Source organism: Schistocerca americana, chromosome 3 (genome assembly GCF_021461395.2).
Source record: "Schistocerca americana isolate TAMUIC-IGC-003095 chromosome 3, iqSchAmer2.1, whole genome shotgun sequence".
Lineage (NCBI taxonomy): Eukaryota > Metazoa > Arthropoda > Insecta > Orthoptera > Acrididae > Schistocerca > Schistocerca americana.
This window is the reverse complement of record NC_060121.1, coordinates 784,779,200-784,797,674: the sequence shown is the minus strand read 5'-3', so window position 1 is coordinate 784,797,674 and position 18,475 is coordinate 784,779,200. Positions and strand designations below refer to the sequence as shown.

At 39.8% G+C, this 18,475-nt stretch overlaps 1 protein-coding gene across 2 annotated transcripts in view; it reads right to left on the bottom strand.

The window, feature by feature from the left end:
* Positions 1-4,373: 4,373 nt before the first annotated feature.
* Positions 4,374-18,475, bottom strand: part of LOC124606646 (fidgetin-like protein 1) — a 196,238-nt gene continuing 182,136 nt past the window's right edge. The window contains exons 11-12 of one of the 2 annotated variants that reach the window (XM_047138644.1): positions 13,942-14,133; positions 4,378-4,783 (exon numbers count right to left, since the gene is read on the bottom strand). In XM_047138644.1, the coding sequence (XP_046994600.1) occupies positions 4,658-4,783; positions 13,942-14,133 (318 nt within the window). In that variant the 3' untranslated portion in view covers positions 4,378-4,657. Of the gene's footprint in view, positions 4,784-13,941; positions 14,134-18,475 lie in introns of both variants that reach the window. The other variant, XM_047138645.1, reaches the window with a different exon arrangement.

Genomic DNA, 18,475 nt, shown 5'->3' with positions numbered 1-18,475 from the left:
ACATCCTGCAGAAGCCTGCATCCTGCAGAAGCCTGTTTAGGGAACTAGGGATACTAACTACTGCTTCCCAATATATTTATTCCTTAATGAAATTTGTCATTAAAAATATATCACTTTTTCAAACCAACAGCTCAATTCATGGAATCAATACTAGATATAAGAATAATCTTTACAAGGATTTAAAGTCACTTAGTCTTGTACAAAAAGGTGTGCAGTGTGTGTGTGTGTGTGTGTGTGTGTGTGTGTGTGTGTGTGTATTACATGTTTATTACCTTATAAATAAATAAAAAACTTTTAACTTTTTTATTTTAAATTCAGTGCATTAGTATTTGTAAAATGCCTCTTTCATATAGTGTTCATTAAAAAATGACGATCATTGCACTTGGGACCTGTGGAATGGTACATTAGCTTATTTGTTTTAGTTGTAAATATTTGTCATGTATTGTTGTCTTTCTGACATGTTCTACATCCTGGAGGACCTCCTCACTACGGATCAACTGGAATGAAAGTAAATCTAATCCAAGTTAAACATTTCATTTCAAATACATTGACTGCCTCTGCAGAAAAGATTAATAAAAGAAAAATTTCTTTAGCAGACAGACAAAAATAACTTCATAGTTCTGCAAGGCGGAAAGGTGGAAATAAAATCTGAGCCTTCCTTAATTATGTGAATGTATTTTAATTCACTTGATAGCTCTTGGCCACAGATATCCATTTGGTTTTCATTTGACATGAGAGTAAATGAAGGGGAAACAGCAAAATCACTAAATGTAAACACCGGTCACGTTGAGACTACCCACTGTAACTCAGACTGCTCTGCGCATCAACCCCGGATCTACGACATTTGCGAACCGGGTCAGTACTAAAAAAAAAATCGAATTTTCAAAAATCTGTTCATCTTGTAGCGCACATCTTTCTGAAAAGTCTGAAACATAAAACATAGGTCTTTGAGGAAATGTAAGACATATTATTTGGTCTTAAGTGTGCCAAAGTGCTGTGCCACGCCTCTTCATAAAGCGTTCTTCTACCGCACATCACTGTATTTCGCTTTGTGGAATTGAAACATGTATATTTTGTAATGGATGCCATCAAACTATATTCAGGACAGTGGAAATTGAAATGTCCTGTGGTGCCTCTCCTGATCCCGGTTGACCGGTTTGACAGCCTGACCCTCTTAAAAAAAAAATCTCGCAATTAACAGCGGATGGGATTATTTGTAATTGAGAGAACAAGAACTCTTCAAAAAATCTGCACTCTTTATTGCCTATTAGCTAATAACTTGCCGTTTTGTGTGACATAGAATTAAATACAGGATACATAAAACCAATAAAGACAAGAGATTGGCAAGAAAGTACACATTTATTCAATCCTTAGCTCTTAGAGTTTATTTCTCTCTAATCTTGCTACAGCTTTACAAGGTGTGCTTTCCTTTCTGCGAAAAGATCTATTACCTCATCAAAGTTCGTTAAACGTTTTGCTACAAGAAAAATCTAAATGTCGCTATGTAACACTGAATGTGCTGTTAACACAAATAATACCGAAGACTGGTGTGGTTTCTCGATCTGATTACGTCTATTTTGTCACTGTCTTGTAGATAAAACAAAATAGGCCTTTCTAATATTGCAGCAATTTTGTAACACACACTAAATAAACGAGACTGTTTGGTACAAATGGCCATTTTTACAACACGACAGAATATAATTCGTGAAGTACCAATATCAAATGCCTATTAGGCCTACTACAAGCAAAAAGCTTTATGTAGGAAATAGTTTCACATTTCATTCACATGCACCAGTTTTTCAAGCATGAAATCAAAAGTAGTATTACGAAATTTTTACATAAATTCGGAATTGTCTTATTCTTGCATAATTTGTGTAATGTCCCTGTTTCTTTTCCTTCCTCGTTCTAACAAACAATCTTGTCATCACCAATACTGTAGCTGTTCCTGCCATTGTCAAAATTTGTTCGCCGTTAACTTCACTAACCCTGCCAGAATCACAGGTTTAGTTATCCCATGATTATTTTCCAGTTAGGCACTATTACGTGTTCGTACAACATGTTTTCCACGTTACTTCCAGAATAGAACTTAAGCGGCTGCTAGCCCGGGGACTGTACAACTGGTCCTTACTAGTGTAGCGATCTGGCCAAAACTTTTCTGGCAAAATTTCAGTTCCTCAGACACACCGAGAAGATAATACATAATCTTTCTCACCTGTTATTTCTGTCAGTCATTTATTTCCATTCTGGTAGTCTGAATCTATGGATTTCACTAGTAATTATAACAATGCTGATCATTCGCAAATCCAATCAACCACATAATCAGACAGCAATTGGCATTCATGCGTTTGGCTTTACTCCGCTCAGCTCGTATAGCCCCATCCCCTTTTGTCTGCGGAGAGATTATTTCTAGATGCGACGAGGATTCTCCTGACAGAGACATCACGAACACTATGCACGCATTCAAAAATCAGCTTATGATTCATTCAGAAATCAAGTTAAAATGTGTACAAAAGTGTTCAAAAACCAACAGGGAATCATTTCAAAATCATATGAATAATCTGGTTATAATAGAGGGAAACATTCCACGTAGGAAATATATATCTAAAAACAAAGATGATGTGACTTACCAAATGAAAGTGCTGGCAGGTCGACAGACACACAAACAAACACAAACATACACACAAAATTCAAGCTTTCGCAACAAACTGTTGCCTCGTCAGGAAAGAGGGAAGGAGAGGGAAAGACGAAAGGATGTGGGTTTTAATGGAGTCTTTGTCTTTAAATATGTCTGCTTGTGTCTGTATATGTGTGGATGGATGTGTGTGTGTGCGCGCGCGAGTGTATACCCGTCCTTTTTTCCCCCTAAGGTAAGTCTTTCCGCTCCCGGGATTGGAATGACTCCTTACCCTCTCCCTTAAAACCCACATCCTTTCGTCTTTCCCTCTCCTTCCCTCTTTCCTGACGAGGCAACAGTTTGTTGCGAAAGCTTGAATTTTGTGTGTATGTTTGTGTTTGTTTGTGTGTCTGTCGACCTGCCAGCACTTTCATTTGGTAAGTCACATCATCTTTGTTTTTAGATACATATGAATAATCGATAGATAAACATACACTGGATGCTAAGCACTTTGTGAAACAAGTTTCTTTCCTCAAGAATACAAATTTGGCACCCCCTTTCCCCGGTAGCATCTAGCTGCTTGCTCCGACTGCTTGCACAGCCAACAGCCACATTCCTGTAGCTAGAAGTGGGAGAATCTAGTACTCAAACGCAACTCAACTGCACATGCACATGAGCCCACTCGTAACTGCTAAAACGAATCTAATGTAAACAGTAATGACTTCACACTCGTCGGACGCAATTTGTTGTTATGAAGCATTACATAGTCTTCCTAAAGCCTTTGACACATTTTGCTGTTGGCAGACGCTTGCATGAGCACTGCGTGTCATTGCTGTATATGGCGCATTTCCTTTGCAATTTAAGTTATTTCCATTTTTTCTCTCGTTTATGTTTTATTGTTGAAGTATTATTCTGCAATAGCAGGATACAGTGATATACTTTGTTAAAGTATTGGTTCTTAACAGTCAAAATTACAAAAATTTAACTGAAAACTAAAACAATGAAAAATTCCTGGAATTCTAAAAATTCCTGGGGTTTCCCCGGTTTTCTCCTGGATGAAAAAATTCCCGGGTTTTTCCCAGGTCTCCCAGTTGTCCTGGGTCATATACACCCTATTATATTAAATTAATATTATATTGAATCTTTAAAATGTCTCAATTTATAATTTGTATGCTGTACTTATATTTTTAAACATGGAAATAAAATTACTTCAGTTTTTCACTATAGGCAGATTTGATTCCTTTTCCTCTCTAATGGAAGATAAGGATAAATAAGTAACTAGAAAATGTCAGGCAATCAGCTAGTGAGGAAGTCTAGGAAATGTCGGGCAATCAGCTAGTGAGGAAGTCAAGAAAATGTCAGGCAATCAGCTAGTGAGGAAGTCCAGGAGATTGCAGACTGTAAATGCAGGTTAGGAGCGATATTTCCATCATGTGTAATTCAGAGAAGCTGGTGGTGGTGGCACAGTGGAGAAAAATGGGACAAGTTGTGAGGCAACCATACTCTAGCACTGTTTTATGCCATTGATTGGTTGTTCTTGTACTTGACCACAGTCTGGCAATGACTGGAAATGTAGGTGGACAGCTGGCTGATGATCATACTTACAGAGAACTATGTTGTTATGCAGTAAAGTTGATATATATGATATGGCTACTTTCACACACAGACCTGCCTCTAACAGGTTAGGATGTGTAGTTACTTACATCTTGCAGTTTTTCTGTATAATGTCCATTTATTACATTACAACTGATCAACACATAAATTAACAAATTTTCAAAATAGCAGAATGATAACCATTGCTATTTCAACAAGAAAACATATATCCTTTGACTCGAAACTGAGACACAGAAATTTTTCTGTTATGCCTTAATAAGTAACAAAACTAACATATCCACATAAGCTATTTCTCAGCTTACAAAATAGCTTATTTATGTTAAAACCTTGTGTTTGCTTGTACCAAACACAATAACATATTTCCGCTCTCATGGAAACTGGACAAACAAAGTTTGTATTCAGCCTCAATTAATAATTCTCACAAAAACCTCATATTGGGCCTCCTGATCCATACTGTTTATCCCATGTCACGTATTGTATCAGGTCTGTCTGTGAAACACTAGCTCTTACCCTCCTTAAGGCAGTCTTGAAATCCTCTACAGTCACGGGCCGAACCTTTAACAATAAAAGAGAAATGTGTGAACATAACAAAATTAAAAATTTTAAGTGTAGCAGGGAAAAAATGTATTTGGTATTTTCATTACTTCATTACAACAGTATGTTATGAAACTTGAGTTTAATGACAGCGCTACATTACCAATTCATGTTCAAGTGTCATTTGATAAGAAATATCTACCACTTCCAAATCTGCAAAATATTCTTTTGGGTTGATCCCTAATAGCCTAGCCACATTTTGATGACTTTTATGCAAGTGATCATCCAATTACTGAACTGACATCAGAGGCGCCACTGCCGCCGCCGCCGCCACCACCACCACCACTGCCTTCAACTTTTTCAGCAATATAGGAGCACACTCCACATGAATGTCTTGACAATTTGTTTTTGCTTTCCTATACTAAATGACGTATTCACTATTGCTTACCTTTGTTCATTGAAAGTATGTTTAACTGCTACAGTATATTGAGTTCCATGCTGTATCTAGTATATCCTGTAATGCCTAAACAACAAACTTTATTAACATTCTCTATCTTATTCCTTCCAATAATGATGTCAGGTGGTCTTTTCATTTTTTATTAGATTACTACAAAATTTTTTAGTTTTTCATAATTGCTGAAAAATTACAAAGCAAATTCTGCATGTTTACCACTATCAGTTACGGTATCATCATCTGCAAATCTTCTGTTCACTTTAACTTCAAACAATTTTCCTTCTGAGATTCCTAAGTAATGAACATCCTTATCTGAAACATTTTCTAATTCTTCAGACTATGCAAGAAAGTTCACTTTGCATGCTGCTTGCTCAATGGAAAACAGTCACCAGTAAATGTGTGTTAGCTCAGTTCTCCAGATTAGCATGCATGCTGCCGTTCTTAGGTTTCAAACGAAAGTGTAATGTGTTCGTAGTGCACTGTACCAGAAATCTCGGTGTAAAAAGATAATCTTGTTTCATATATGTAACAGCTACAGTAGAAGCAGTAAAAAGGCTTCACAAAACTATAACAACCGGGACCAGCTACATCCCACATTTTGCCCTGAATTATTTATGTACGTGAACTGACTCAAGCACTTTTCTTTTAATGTCCTTCCAATATCACAGCCATCTGAGTATCAATATCTACAATCTGTTTCTCCTCATACACATGACAGATGGTTCTGTATCATCCTGGGATCTAGGTAGCCTGCCACCATTTCTTCCCTTACCCAGTTACCTTTTCTCTTGTAGTGCCCCCAGAATTTTTTACGAAGTCTGGAGACACTTGCGTTCCAGCCGTTTCGAACACGCGTTATTTTAAAGCAGGGCGTAAGGATGAGCATGGGATATGGCACCCATTTATTGTTTGTGCAGGCGAAACTGGAAGGGAGATAATTCATCGGTGCTGGCAAGTGTTCAGCGTGACCTGACAAGAATAAATAACTACGGCCCGGAAGCTCCGTGGCCGGCTGCAAAGAGTAATGTAGCTTTGTATTGTTGAAAAACAAATGGAGTGACTCGAGATAGAGACTGTTTAGTAAATGTTGAACTGCTGTTGAGAGTATGTGGACTGGATGTGGATAGTCAGCCTTGATAAAAGCTTATGTATTAATTGTGTTCAAAAATGTGTAATTAACTGATCTTGGGTGCCCAGTAATGTGTGGGCTTACGTCATAAAGTTTAGTTGTTTTTTTGTACAAAGTGGAAATAAATATGCTCTGGTGCATTGAATGATATTCGACGAGTAGCATATTTTTAAATAAGAAGAGAGAGAGAGAGAGAGAGAGTGAGAGAGTGAAAATTTCCCCTTCCTAGCAGTGAAATCTTCGGAGAAGCGTCCAGTGCTAGCAGAAGACATCGGCGCTGCAAGAAAGCAGAACCAGCATTCTTCAACAAGTAAGTCCACGAAAACGCTTAAGCTGTACAGATGGAGCTTAACATTACACCGGGTCACCACAAGAACGTGGCAACTGTAAAGAAAGGACCTGAGAAAGAAGGCGAAATAGTAAGGAAGTTATAACAAAAAAAAAAAAAAAAAACAGTTGGGAGTTGCCATAGCACCGATAAAAGCGAGGCTGAGGAGTGATTCCACAATACTTATCCAGAAATATCGTGTTGATAAATGGTGAAATGATTAAGGGAATCAAGAAAATCGCACAACGCTGCAGTTAGGCTCAAATCGCCGACGCCGCCGTCTACAAACGCTGCCGCTGCCGCACACCAACACCGACGCCGCATCACACTAACGCCGACGCCGCCGTCCACCTACGCCGACGTCCATCGACGCTGACGCTGATGCTGCCATACACCGGTGCCGACGCCGCCTTCCACTGATGCCGGGTGAGCTACTACTGACCTTTGATTGTTTGTGAAGTGTGTGGTGTTGTGGAAATAAGCGAGTGTACTTTTAAAGATAACTAGATTAAAGGCAAAACAAAACACAATGAAAAAGGAACATCAATCCGTAGAGTCTGTTGGGGCAATGGGAATTGAAAAACAGGGGCCAGATTTAGGCGAATTAATGAGGTTTATCAAAGCGCAGTTTGAATCACAACAGGACAAACTGAAGGCAGAATTAAACTCTAAGTTAGTTTTGCAAAACACAAAACTAGAGGCTCAAGTTGATATCCTAAGTAATCAGATGCAAGAATGGAAAAAAGAATTGAAAAAAGAATTGTCCGTTTCCCTGAGTGAACAGACAAATATTTTATTTAAAGATTTAGAACAAAGAAATGAAGCTAATATAAAAGGATTAATTCAAAAATTAGAATATGATGTAGACTGTAGATGTAGTAATTTGGAAACACAATTTAACGAAAAATACGACTCTTTGAAAAATGTATGTTATGTTACATTTGATGTGGTCGAACAAGAATTAACTACACTAAAAACCAATGTCCAGATACAAGATAAGTTGCTCCCCCTAGTACAGGCGCAAATTTCAGGGGTCAAATCACGGGTGGAAACCGTAGAACAGAACTTCAAAGAAAAGTTAATGACTGCACAGCTTATAAATTTGAATGGCTTAGAAGAACAAGGATGAAAGGTTGAAGAGAAACTAAGTGTTGATATCTCTTCGCCTATAGTAACTTCTGATTTAGGTAACACCAAGAAAGACTTAGAAACGTTGAGGAAAGAATTCAAGCTTATGCAGGAGAAACTAGAGAAAGGCACAGTTCCCCAAAATATTATATTAAATAAGGACATGATAACTAATTTGCAATGGGGATCAAGTTCAAGCTTGTCGAGACAGTTTCCTAAATTCAAACCAGACGGGGAGGTACTCCCCACCCATTTCTTAAAACGGTTTAACCAAGCCATACCTAAAAGTTGGGAGGATGCTAAGAAAATAGAGTTTGTGGTAGGTTATTTGGAGGGTGAAGCTTCAGAATGGGGCACAGTAAATATTGAAAACTTCACATCCTGGGAAGATTTTCAGAGAAAGTTTAAGGAAAAATATTGGTCATCAAGTGCACAAGAAAAGTTGATCTCAGGTTTGAGGGCTCCTAAATACTATAGTAATGTCTGGGGTAAAATGTGCAAGTATTTTGACTGGCACTTGACAAAGGCAAAATATTTAGTAGATCCTGTGATGGGAGAGGAAAAGGGAATGTATAATGTTAAGGATATAAAATGATATGTACAAAACCCCCAGGGACGTTGACGTTCTGTGTCAACGGGCGGAGTGACGTCCGCTGGTTCCTGAGTTGGGTTCGGTGTTACTTCCACATTAGTTTTCCTACACCGAACTCTCTTCAAATCTTTGACTATCCTGTAATCTATTTATAGCCCTTAAGCTATCCTATCATATTAGTATTAAAAGAGACCAATTATGACCAAACAATTATGACTAATTTAAGGAGTCACAATAAACAGTAACCACTAAGCATGAGATAAAACTAACAGGGTAACATTCTAACAGGAGATATAATATGATGGTACTGTTTAGGAAGAATGATACCTAGATGACATAAACTGAACATGTGTATGAAATATAAAGTGAAGTGACTAACTGAATAACTATTTGATTATAGTGTATATATTTTTCTATTTTTATAGAATGTTTTATATTTTTTGTAAAGTATGATGTGATTGGGGAGGATTTATATCTAATTTTGAAAGGGGTGGGTAGCATAGGCACAGACACGACCTACACACCATGCCCTTCATACAACCCTCACAAACGAGTGTGACTGGTTCTTCATCATTTGCCATTCCATAGGGGTTGCGTTGTAGCCTCTCCCCGATGTTATTCAATCTGTATATTGAGCAAGCAGTAAAGGAAACAAAAGAAAAATTCGGAGTAGGTATTAAAATCCATGGAGAAGAAATAAAAACTTTGAGGTTCGCCGATGACATTGTAATTCTGTCAGAGACAGCAAAGGACTTGGAAGAGCAGTTGAACGGAATGGACAGTGTCTTGAAAGGAGGATATAAGATGAACATCAACAAAAGAAAAACGAGGATAATGGAATGTAGTCAAATTAAATCGGGTGATGCTGAGGGGATTAGATTAGGAAATGAGACACTTAAAGTAGTAAAGGAGTTTTGCTATTTAGGGAGTAAAATAACTGATGATGGTCGAAGTAGAGAGGATATAAAATGTAGACTGGCCATGGCAAGGAAATCGTTTCTGAAGAAGAGAAATTTGTTAACATCGAGTATAGATTTAAGTGTCAGGAAGTCATTTCTGAAAGTATTTGTATGGAGTGTAGCCATGTATGGTAGTGAAACATGGACGATAACCAGTTTGGACAAGAAGAGAATAGAAGCTTTCGAAATGTGGTGCTACAGAAGAATGCTGAAGATAAGGTGGGTAGATCACGTAACTAATGAGGAGGTATTGAATAGGATTGGGGAGGAGAGAAGTTTGTGGCACAACTTGACTAGAAGAAGGGATCGGTTGGTAGGACATGTTTTGAGGCATCAAGGGATCACAAATTTAGCATTGGAGGGCAGCGTGGAGGGTAAAAATCGTAGAGGGAGACCAAGAGATGAATACACTAAGCAGATTCAGAAGGATGTAGGTTGCAGTAGGTACTGGGAGATGATGAAGCTTGCACAGGATAGAGTAGCATGGAGAGCTGCATCAAACCAGTCTCAGGACTGAAGACCACAACAACAACAGGGGTTGCTAAGATCTTTTCTTCGGGGACTTCAAAGGTGACGGTGAGAATGTTCGTTCTGCAGGAGACGCCGAACACCATACCTCCTCCAGCTTCTCACTGAAGTACCAGCAAAGTGGGGATCCTGGGGATGGGGGGTGGGAAGGGTTTCCTGTCTTTGGGGCTGTCTTCTTTCTTTCTTCGATCTTAGCAACCAATTCTTTTATTTCCTTTCTTACTTCTCTTAAGAGTACCAATCTATCTTTCCCTCTGTCCACATTCACATACTTCTATCGCTGCAGTCCTTCTCTTTTCTGTGATTTCTAAAAATCTTCAACTAAGAACCTTAGTGGGCTGAAGAATCAGGATGCATGATCACACTTCCACACTCAGACAATTAAATAAAAGACACAGACAGGTAATACACAGGGAGATGTAACAACCGTCACAGATAAGGGGGGAGGTAGTGCTCAGGAAGGGCTCGAGCACATGTGCTAAGTAATGACGGTTGCACATCTCAAGTGAAATGGTATAGTAAGCTTAAGCTAAAGGAACAAGGGGGGACAAAGTGTATATCCACCTGTGTTCATAGCTATAGTAGTACAGATATTAAACCGGAGGTATCGAGCCAAATAAGTTTCTGATGAATAATAGGATAGTGCAGACCAAATAGCCTGATGAAAAGAAATAAAGTTACAACAATGGACGAAACACATTTAGTTATTAAGGCTATATAAGTGAGCTGTAAGCAATGAACAAGCGAAGAATTTAAGTGGGTAGGCTGAAGGACTCAGGAGGAGGAAAGGAGAGGTAGATAGAAATTTTACCAGGAAATTTTAAATAAAGTAGTGTGCAGTACGAAAGAGGCAAGATTAGGAATCATTGTTAGAGAAGATAGGGAGGGCGCATCAGATGTAGATGAAATGAGGGAAAGAGAGGCAGGTAGGCAGACCCAGAGGAGGCTGACCTATACTGTGTGGGCAGGGGTACCAAAAAGGGGATTGACCTGTACCATAGTTTAGTATAAATGGAAGGGGCGTACCTACCCAAGGTGAAAAAGAAGATGTTTTCATAGTATCAACCCTTATGTAGATTGGATCCCAGAGGGATCGGGTGGTATAGTCACCTGAGATTGTAGTGGAAAGTTTCTCCGGGTAAATTTGAATTCAAAATTTTTTTAAATAGAAAAGACGAGTCCTGCACGAAGAGACAGAAACAAGAGAAAACTCCCCAGTACAACAAATTTTTTTTCAGACCCGGAAAACCGGTGATTATCATTGCATAAATCTATTGGAAATAGCTAATACTTGTTGTACTATTCGTCTATCATACTACTATGTCTATGAAAGATATTACCAACAGCTTAATGAAATACCGGAGATGGAAGAGAGATTTTGTACCTAATGTTTCTATGTAGTATAAATTGACAAGATAAGTGTTAAGAAAAAAATTATTAAAATACATGTTTTGTGCAAAATAATAAGTGTTCGAGGTAAGGGGAGGGATATGTAGTGCCCCCAGAATTTTACGAACATCTGGAGACACTTGTGTTCCAGCCGTTTCGAACACGCATTATTTTAAAGCAGGGTGTAAGGATGAGCATGGGATACTGCGCCCATTTATTGTTTGTGCAGGCGAAACTGGAAGGGAGATAATTCGTCGGCACTGGCAAGTGTTCAGCGCGACCTGACAAGAATAAATAACTACGGCCCGGAAGCTCCGTGGCCGGCTGCAAAGAGTAATGTAGCTTTGTATTGTTGAAAAACAAATGGAGTGACTCGAGATAGTGACTGTTTAGTGGATGTTGAACTGCTGTTGAGAGTACATGGACTGGACGTGGATAGTCAACCATGATAAAAGCTTATGTATTAATTGTGTTCAAAAATGTGTAATTAACTGAGGGTGCCCGGTAATGTGTGGGCTTATGTCATAAAGTTTAGATGTTTTTTTGAACAAAGTGGAAATAAATATGTTGTGGTGCATTTAATGATATTCCACAATTAGCGTATTTTTAAATAAGAAGAAAGAGAGAGAGAGAGAGAGAGAGAGAGAGAGAGAGAAAATTTCCCTCTCCTAGCAGTGAAATCTTTGGAGAAGCGTTCGGTGCTAGCAGAAGACATCGGCGCTACAAGAAAGCAGAACCAGCATTCTTCAACAAGTAACTCCACGAAAACGCTTAAGCTGTATAGAGGGAGCTTAACATTACACTGGGCCACCGCACTCCCTCAGGAAGGAATTTGACATTCCAAAAGCAAAGATACTTCTTTGTACTTTCATGTGTGTGTAATTCTCTGTACTTTCATGTGTGTGTGTAATTATCTCGTGTGAATTTTCCTTTTGAAACAACAAATACCCATAAAATATCTTCACCTCCAAATGAGATTACAAGCTGTCAGTATCCTGACAAAAACACCAATTGGGCGATGTCTGTTTGGGAAACCTCACCCCACGACTTCTTCCATTAGAGCTATGTTACTGAGGGCAGAATGGTACATCCTGAAAACACTCTAGTTCATACTTAACAGACATTGAAGAGTTCCCCCCCCCCCCCCCCCCCCCCCCCCCCGTGAAATTAGGGAATCATCTGCGAAGAGTACAATGCCCTCATCAGATTTATTGGGGTACTGCCACAACTGTTTCAGGATACAATACAACTAATCAAACAGAACAAGGGCTTTTTTAAATATGAAATTAAATTTCAATATATATTGTATTACTTGTCATCTGCACTGGATGCTGTATCACTAGCCATAGACACTGCATTCTAAATGAAGATGCCTCCTCCTCCTCCACCTTCTCCCCCCCTCCCCCCATCACCACCACCACCACCTCCACCAAATACAGGAACTACCTACTACTCATAATGATGCTGCTGGTGGTGGTGGTGGTGGTGGTGGTGGTGGTGGTGGCAGCAGCAGCTTGCATCAGTTTAGACATTGAAATATCATTAGGTTTCTGCAGATGCTTACCTGTAAACCTGCACAGTTTCCCCCTTCTTTCCATTACAGGCATATATTTCTCATTCTCCCAATGAGCAGTGTAAGAGATGTTGATACTGCTACGGTAGCAACTTCACGGGCAATGCAGTGAACTATCTCTTTAGCAGGCGTCTTTTTCTTTGTGTCAATTATTCACCTTTCTTCACCCTGCCTCCATGGCCAAGATCGTGCTTGTGCAGTGGTGCTTGACTCTGAGGTAAGCCAGTTTGAATCCTGGTAGTGATAGAAATTGTCATTGCCAGCATTTGGCTGTAAAGGGGACGAGAGGCAGTAGCAATAAGTTCATGATCACCAGTCTTCCCGCCAATGTCCAGGATTACATTCCAAACCTCTCCACAATGTCTAATGAAGTGAATGCCTGTTACATTGTTGATAGTGATCCATCCATCAGATGGGGATGTTAAGCTCGGTCACCGCTTTGGTGCTTTTGTGAGAAGTAGGCTACCTTCCTTTCATCCATAACAACACGAATCCAGCACTATACCGTACAAACACTCATCACAATCACCCACATGACACGGATACACACTTAACAGTTTGTAAAAGAAGGAAGAAAGGCAACAGCAAATCACCTCCACTGAGACCTTGTCATGAGCGGTAGTGCAGGATTCCTGCATTCACTCCCCTACACTCATATCCTGAGTGTGGGACTACTTATTATTAATCCTTCTGGTAGATGAACATAAAACTGGAAAGTCTGCAGTGAGTTTAAAAAACATATGAACACTGCCATCATTCCTTGAGGTTCATCTTATTTGTCAGCATACAACCTGCTAAGTATGGTTCTCCCCCACTTGGGCGCATAAGCACAACTACAACATGCACAAGCAAGCACGCTCCCCCCCCCCCCCCCCCCCCCCCCCCAAACTATCTGGATCTTTTGTTTCCAAACACTTTGTTGTACAGACAAGTGATGAAAATGAGAAAGATTGTGTCAGATTAAAAATCTTGTCAATAAAATTTAATGTCTACATAAGCATTTGCTCATTAATTTTAAATTATTCTACACCAGAAATTTCAGACTGTAACACAAACAAATGTAGCAGAATATTTCTACAGAAAAGAACACTGATAATACCTGGTCTGAAGTAATGTTTTCAATATGTAGGAAATTCATTGACCTAATAGGTCCAAGAGAGGCTTCCTGACAAAGATTTTTCATGTCTGCTCCTGAGTACCCCTCTGTTAGTGATGAAATTTCATTTACTTCAGCGGGTGATAAGCAATGTTTCTCATTTGACATAAGACGTTCCACAATTTGCTTCCTTGCCTAATTGAAACAAAAGAGAACCAAAAAAAAAATTAAAATAATTTTGAAGAACTCATTACAAACTAGACATAGAACAGCATGAACTTGATGAAGATATTTTTATATTAAAGAAGAGTTGCAAAGTCTATTCACAACTTTAGATTTTTGCATTGTAACAGCAACAAACTAAATCACTACACTGACATAAAACCAAGAAAGCAATGGCTAAAATTGTAAAAGTAACAGATAAGGCTTGTTTTGTGCATATACTTTCAAATGTTGCATACTGAATGTAATTAATGAAAATTTTATCATTCATCAAACACACAGCACTGGCTGATAAAATAAACTACGTCACCCAAACTCTCCAAATTCCCATTCTACATCCACATCTACATAGATACTCTACAAGCCACCATGGTGGAGGGTACCCTGTACCACTACTTGTCATTTCCTTTCCTGTTCCATTCGCAAATAGAGCGAGGGAAGAACAACTGTCTGCATGCCTCCATATGAACCCTAATTTCTCCTATCTTATCTTTGTGATCCTTCTGCACAATGTATGTTGGCAGCAGCAGTAGAATCATTTGGTAGTTAGCTTCAAATGCTGGTTCTCTAAATTTTCTCAGAAGTTTTCTTGAAAAGAACGTCGCCTTCCCTCCGGGGATTCCCATTTGAGTTCCCAAAGAGTCTCTGTAACACTTGTGTGTTGCTCAAACCTACTGGTAACAAATTTAACAGCCCACCTCTGGTCCCAAACATTCGAGCAGTACTGAAGAATAATTTCCATCAGCATCCTATATGCACTCTTCTTTACAGGTGAACCACTCTTTCCTAAAATTCTCCCAATAAACCGAAGTCATTCATTTGCCTTCCCTATCACAGTTCTCACATGCTCGTTCCATCATCAAGGACAACATACTGGGTTCTATTATTTAAGATGTCTTCGAACCACTCACATATCTGTTAATTTAACCCGTATGCTCATGTCGTCGTTAACAGCCTGCAAAGGGGCACTGTGTCAAATGCTTTCCGGAAATCTAAAAATATGGAACCTGCCTGTTGCCTTTCATCCATAGTTCTCAGTATATCATGTGAGGAAGGGGCAAGCTGAGTTTCGCATGAGCAATGCTTTCTAAAACCAGGCTGTTTCATGCACATACACTTCCTAGTCTCAAGAATTTTTAATATATTCAAACTAAGAATATGTTCAAGGACTCAGCAGCAAACCAAAATTAGGGATATTGCTCTGTAATTTTGCAGGTCCGTTCTTTCACCATTCTTATATAATGGAATCACTTGTGCTTTTTTCCAGTCGCTCAGTACTTAGCACTGGATGAGAGATTTGCGATAAATGCAAGCTAGGTAAGGGGCCAATGCTTCAGAGTACTATTTGTAAAATTGAACTTGGATTCCACCCAGATCTGGTGATTTATTTGCTTTTAAATCTTTCAGTTGTTTCTCTATGCCAGGCATGCTTATTACTATGTCATCCCTACGGGAGTCTGTCCGATGGTGAAATGACAGTACGTTTGTGCTATTCTCCTGTGTGAATGATTTCTTGAGTGTGAAATTTAAAATGTCAGCTTTCATTTTGCTATCTTCAACTGCCACACCAGACTAGTTAACAAGAAACTAAATGGAAGACTTAGACGCACTTAGCAATTTTACACATGACCAGAATTTTCTTGTGTTCTCTGCCAGACCTCTTGCTAAGGTGCGACGGTTGTAGCAGTTGCACGCTTCACGCATATATATCTTTTCATAGATGCACATATCTCTACTAACCTTCGCTTGTCGTCAATTATGTGTTCCCTTTTGAACCAAGAGTGCAACAGCCTCTGCTTCTTCAGCATCTGCCAAATTTCGTTATTAAACCATGGTGGATCTTTTCCATCCTTTATCCACATATTAAGCACATAACTCTCCAGGCCACAATTTTCAATACTTTGCTCATAGTTCATCTACATTCATTTTACTGCAACTAAGTGATGCCAATTCACTGTCTAATTGAGATGTTAATAACTGCTTATCTCCTCTATCTAACAGAAACACTCTCCTAGTCTTCTTGACTGATTTATTAATTCTTGAATCATAGTTGCTATAATGACATCATGATCACTAATCCCCATTTCAATACCCGACACTGTCGATAAGGTCCCGCCTATTTGTAGCTACAAGGTCCAAGATATTTCCACTGCATGTGGGCTGCCAAGCAAGCTGCTCAAGACAATTTTCAGAAAATGTGTTCAAAAGTATTTTGAATGACTGTCTCCTCCTCACTCGGCAGTCGCCTCCAACCAGTATTGCATGATCTGGGTATTTACACGCTACTGACTGTAGACTTTCTTTGAATGACTCAAACTGTCACAGCAGAACTGGTGTCTGGTAAAAACATCCAACAATTAATTTGGGTTCACCTACACCTGTTATACGTGACCAGATGACTTCACTGTCACACTCCATTTCGACCTCAATAGAAAGAATATTTTTGTCAACTGCAATGAATACTCCCCCTCCTAAGGCCTCTAAGCTGCCTTTCTGATAGATGTTCCACAACTTGCTTAATATCTCAGGGCTTTCCACTTTGGGTTTCAGTCAGCTCTCAGTCCCAGGAATAATCTGAGTGCAAGAACTTTGAGAACTTTCCTGGAGGGCAGAGATTCAGGAACTTTAATATGAATACTTCGACAGTTTACTGATAAAATTGTGACAGTCTTAAGTATCCTTATTCTGAGCGCTATTTGACACCATTGCTGCATATTAACTGGTCAGTGTTCATCAGAGCACCTCAGACTACTGCCTAGCATAAAAAACCCTGATGTGCAGTTCACAAGTACTCTGTTACCCGAGTAGCTGCCTCATTTGTGAACTGCATCCCTGGCCTATCACGGGGAGTTCAACAAATCTCCACACGATAATGCATGTCTAGAAATCTGCAGCCAAGACTGTGACATAGTCGACAAAGCCTCTGTTTGGGGCCCTCAATTCGACTCCAAACCAAAGTACCCCGATCAACTCTGGGAACAGTTCTGCAAACTGCGAGCTCTTGTTGTACCCTGCACATGAGGCCAGCAATCTTCACAACCTCTGCCAGCCAGCTGTAAGCACTAAGGATCGCCCCAGAACCCACGCAGCAAGTGTCATTGGTGCCAGTGTGAGCCACAACATGCACACGACTGCACTCTGCATGCTGGATAACCACAGGTAAGGCTGCCTCCACTCCTCGGTTGAGGCCTCCCAGCACACACACCGAGCTCACATCGGCTTTCTTTCCAGCCCTGAATTCTACCTGTCAAAGAGGCTCCATAATACACCTAACATTGGAGCTTCCACTAACTAGTTAATTCCTTCTCCCATGTGCCTGCTCACTCATAGGGTGCATGGGCGAGGCCAGCGACCAGTCTCCACATTGGCCCTCCGCCTTGTGCGATGCAAACACGTTTCAACCCGCCACTCACCTGCTGTGAGGGTGGATCCAATGCGTCAGGTGCACTTGGAGGTGCCTCAGAAGCAGAGCCCATGGGCAAAATAAATGACACATGATGTGTCCCATGTGATGTGCCAGATTCTCTGCCACCTTGCCCAGAGGCAGCAGCCTGAAGGTGACTGTAGCCAGAGGCACATCCAGCTGTTCGCGAACTGTGGCCAGCTCCTCCAGTGCCCACACACAACACTAACTGAAGAAGTGAACTATGCAAGCAGACAATCCTAGATATGTAACTTGCTGCCCTCCTGGTGTGTCACCAATGAAAGCTGATGCAATGTGTTAATGAGCTAGGTAGCTGGCTGTTCAGTGACCAACTACTGCGCTACAGACTGATTGAATTTACACTTTCAAAAATACGAGATTAACCTCTTACACAGAGAAATACGCACAAAATTCAATAAATATACTATGATGAAAACACAGAAAAAGATAATGTTTAACTTGCCACTCTACAGATGTGTATTAGCTGAGAGCTTGAGCCTTACTGAGGTTTGCTCCAAATACATTTGCCATATGTGATAACTATTTTGTTATTTATGTATCAAAGCAGCCAACAATGATTTGCCCCTAAGATGTTTGATAGAGGTTTGGCTTCGAGTGGGTTAATCCAGCAAATTCTTTAGAACATGATACTAAATTCTCTTCTTTCTGAACAGAAACACCATGTTCATACAGAAAAGGTCTGATACCTAACTACTGTTGGACTTATTTATTGTTTGGAGGTCCTAATCAGATAAATACTTATGCCAGCTTGGGCAACAACTTATTTAGTGCTTTCCTTAAATTTCCGCTTGACAATAACATTGCTCTAACAGTAGGTATGCTCACATGTAACACAAGTGAAATTTCAGCTCGAAGTCTTGAAATTGTTGG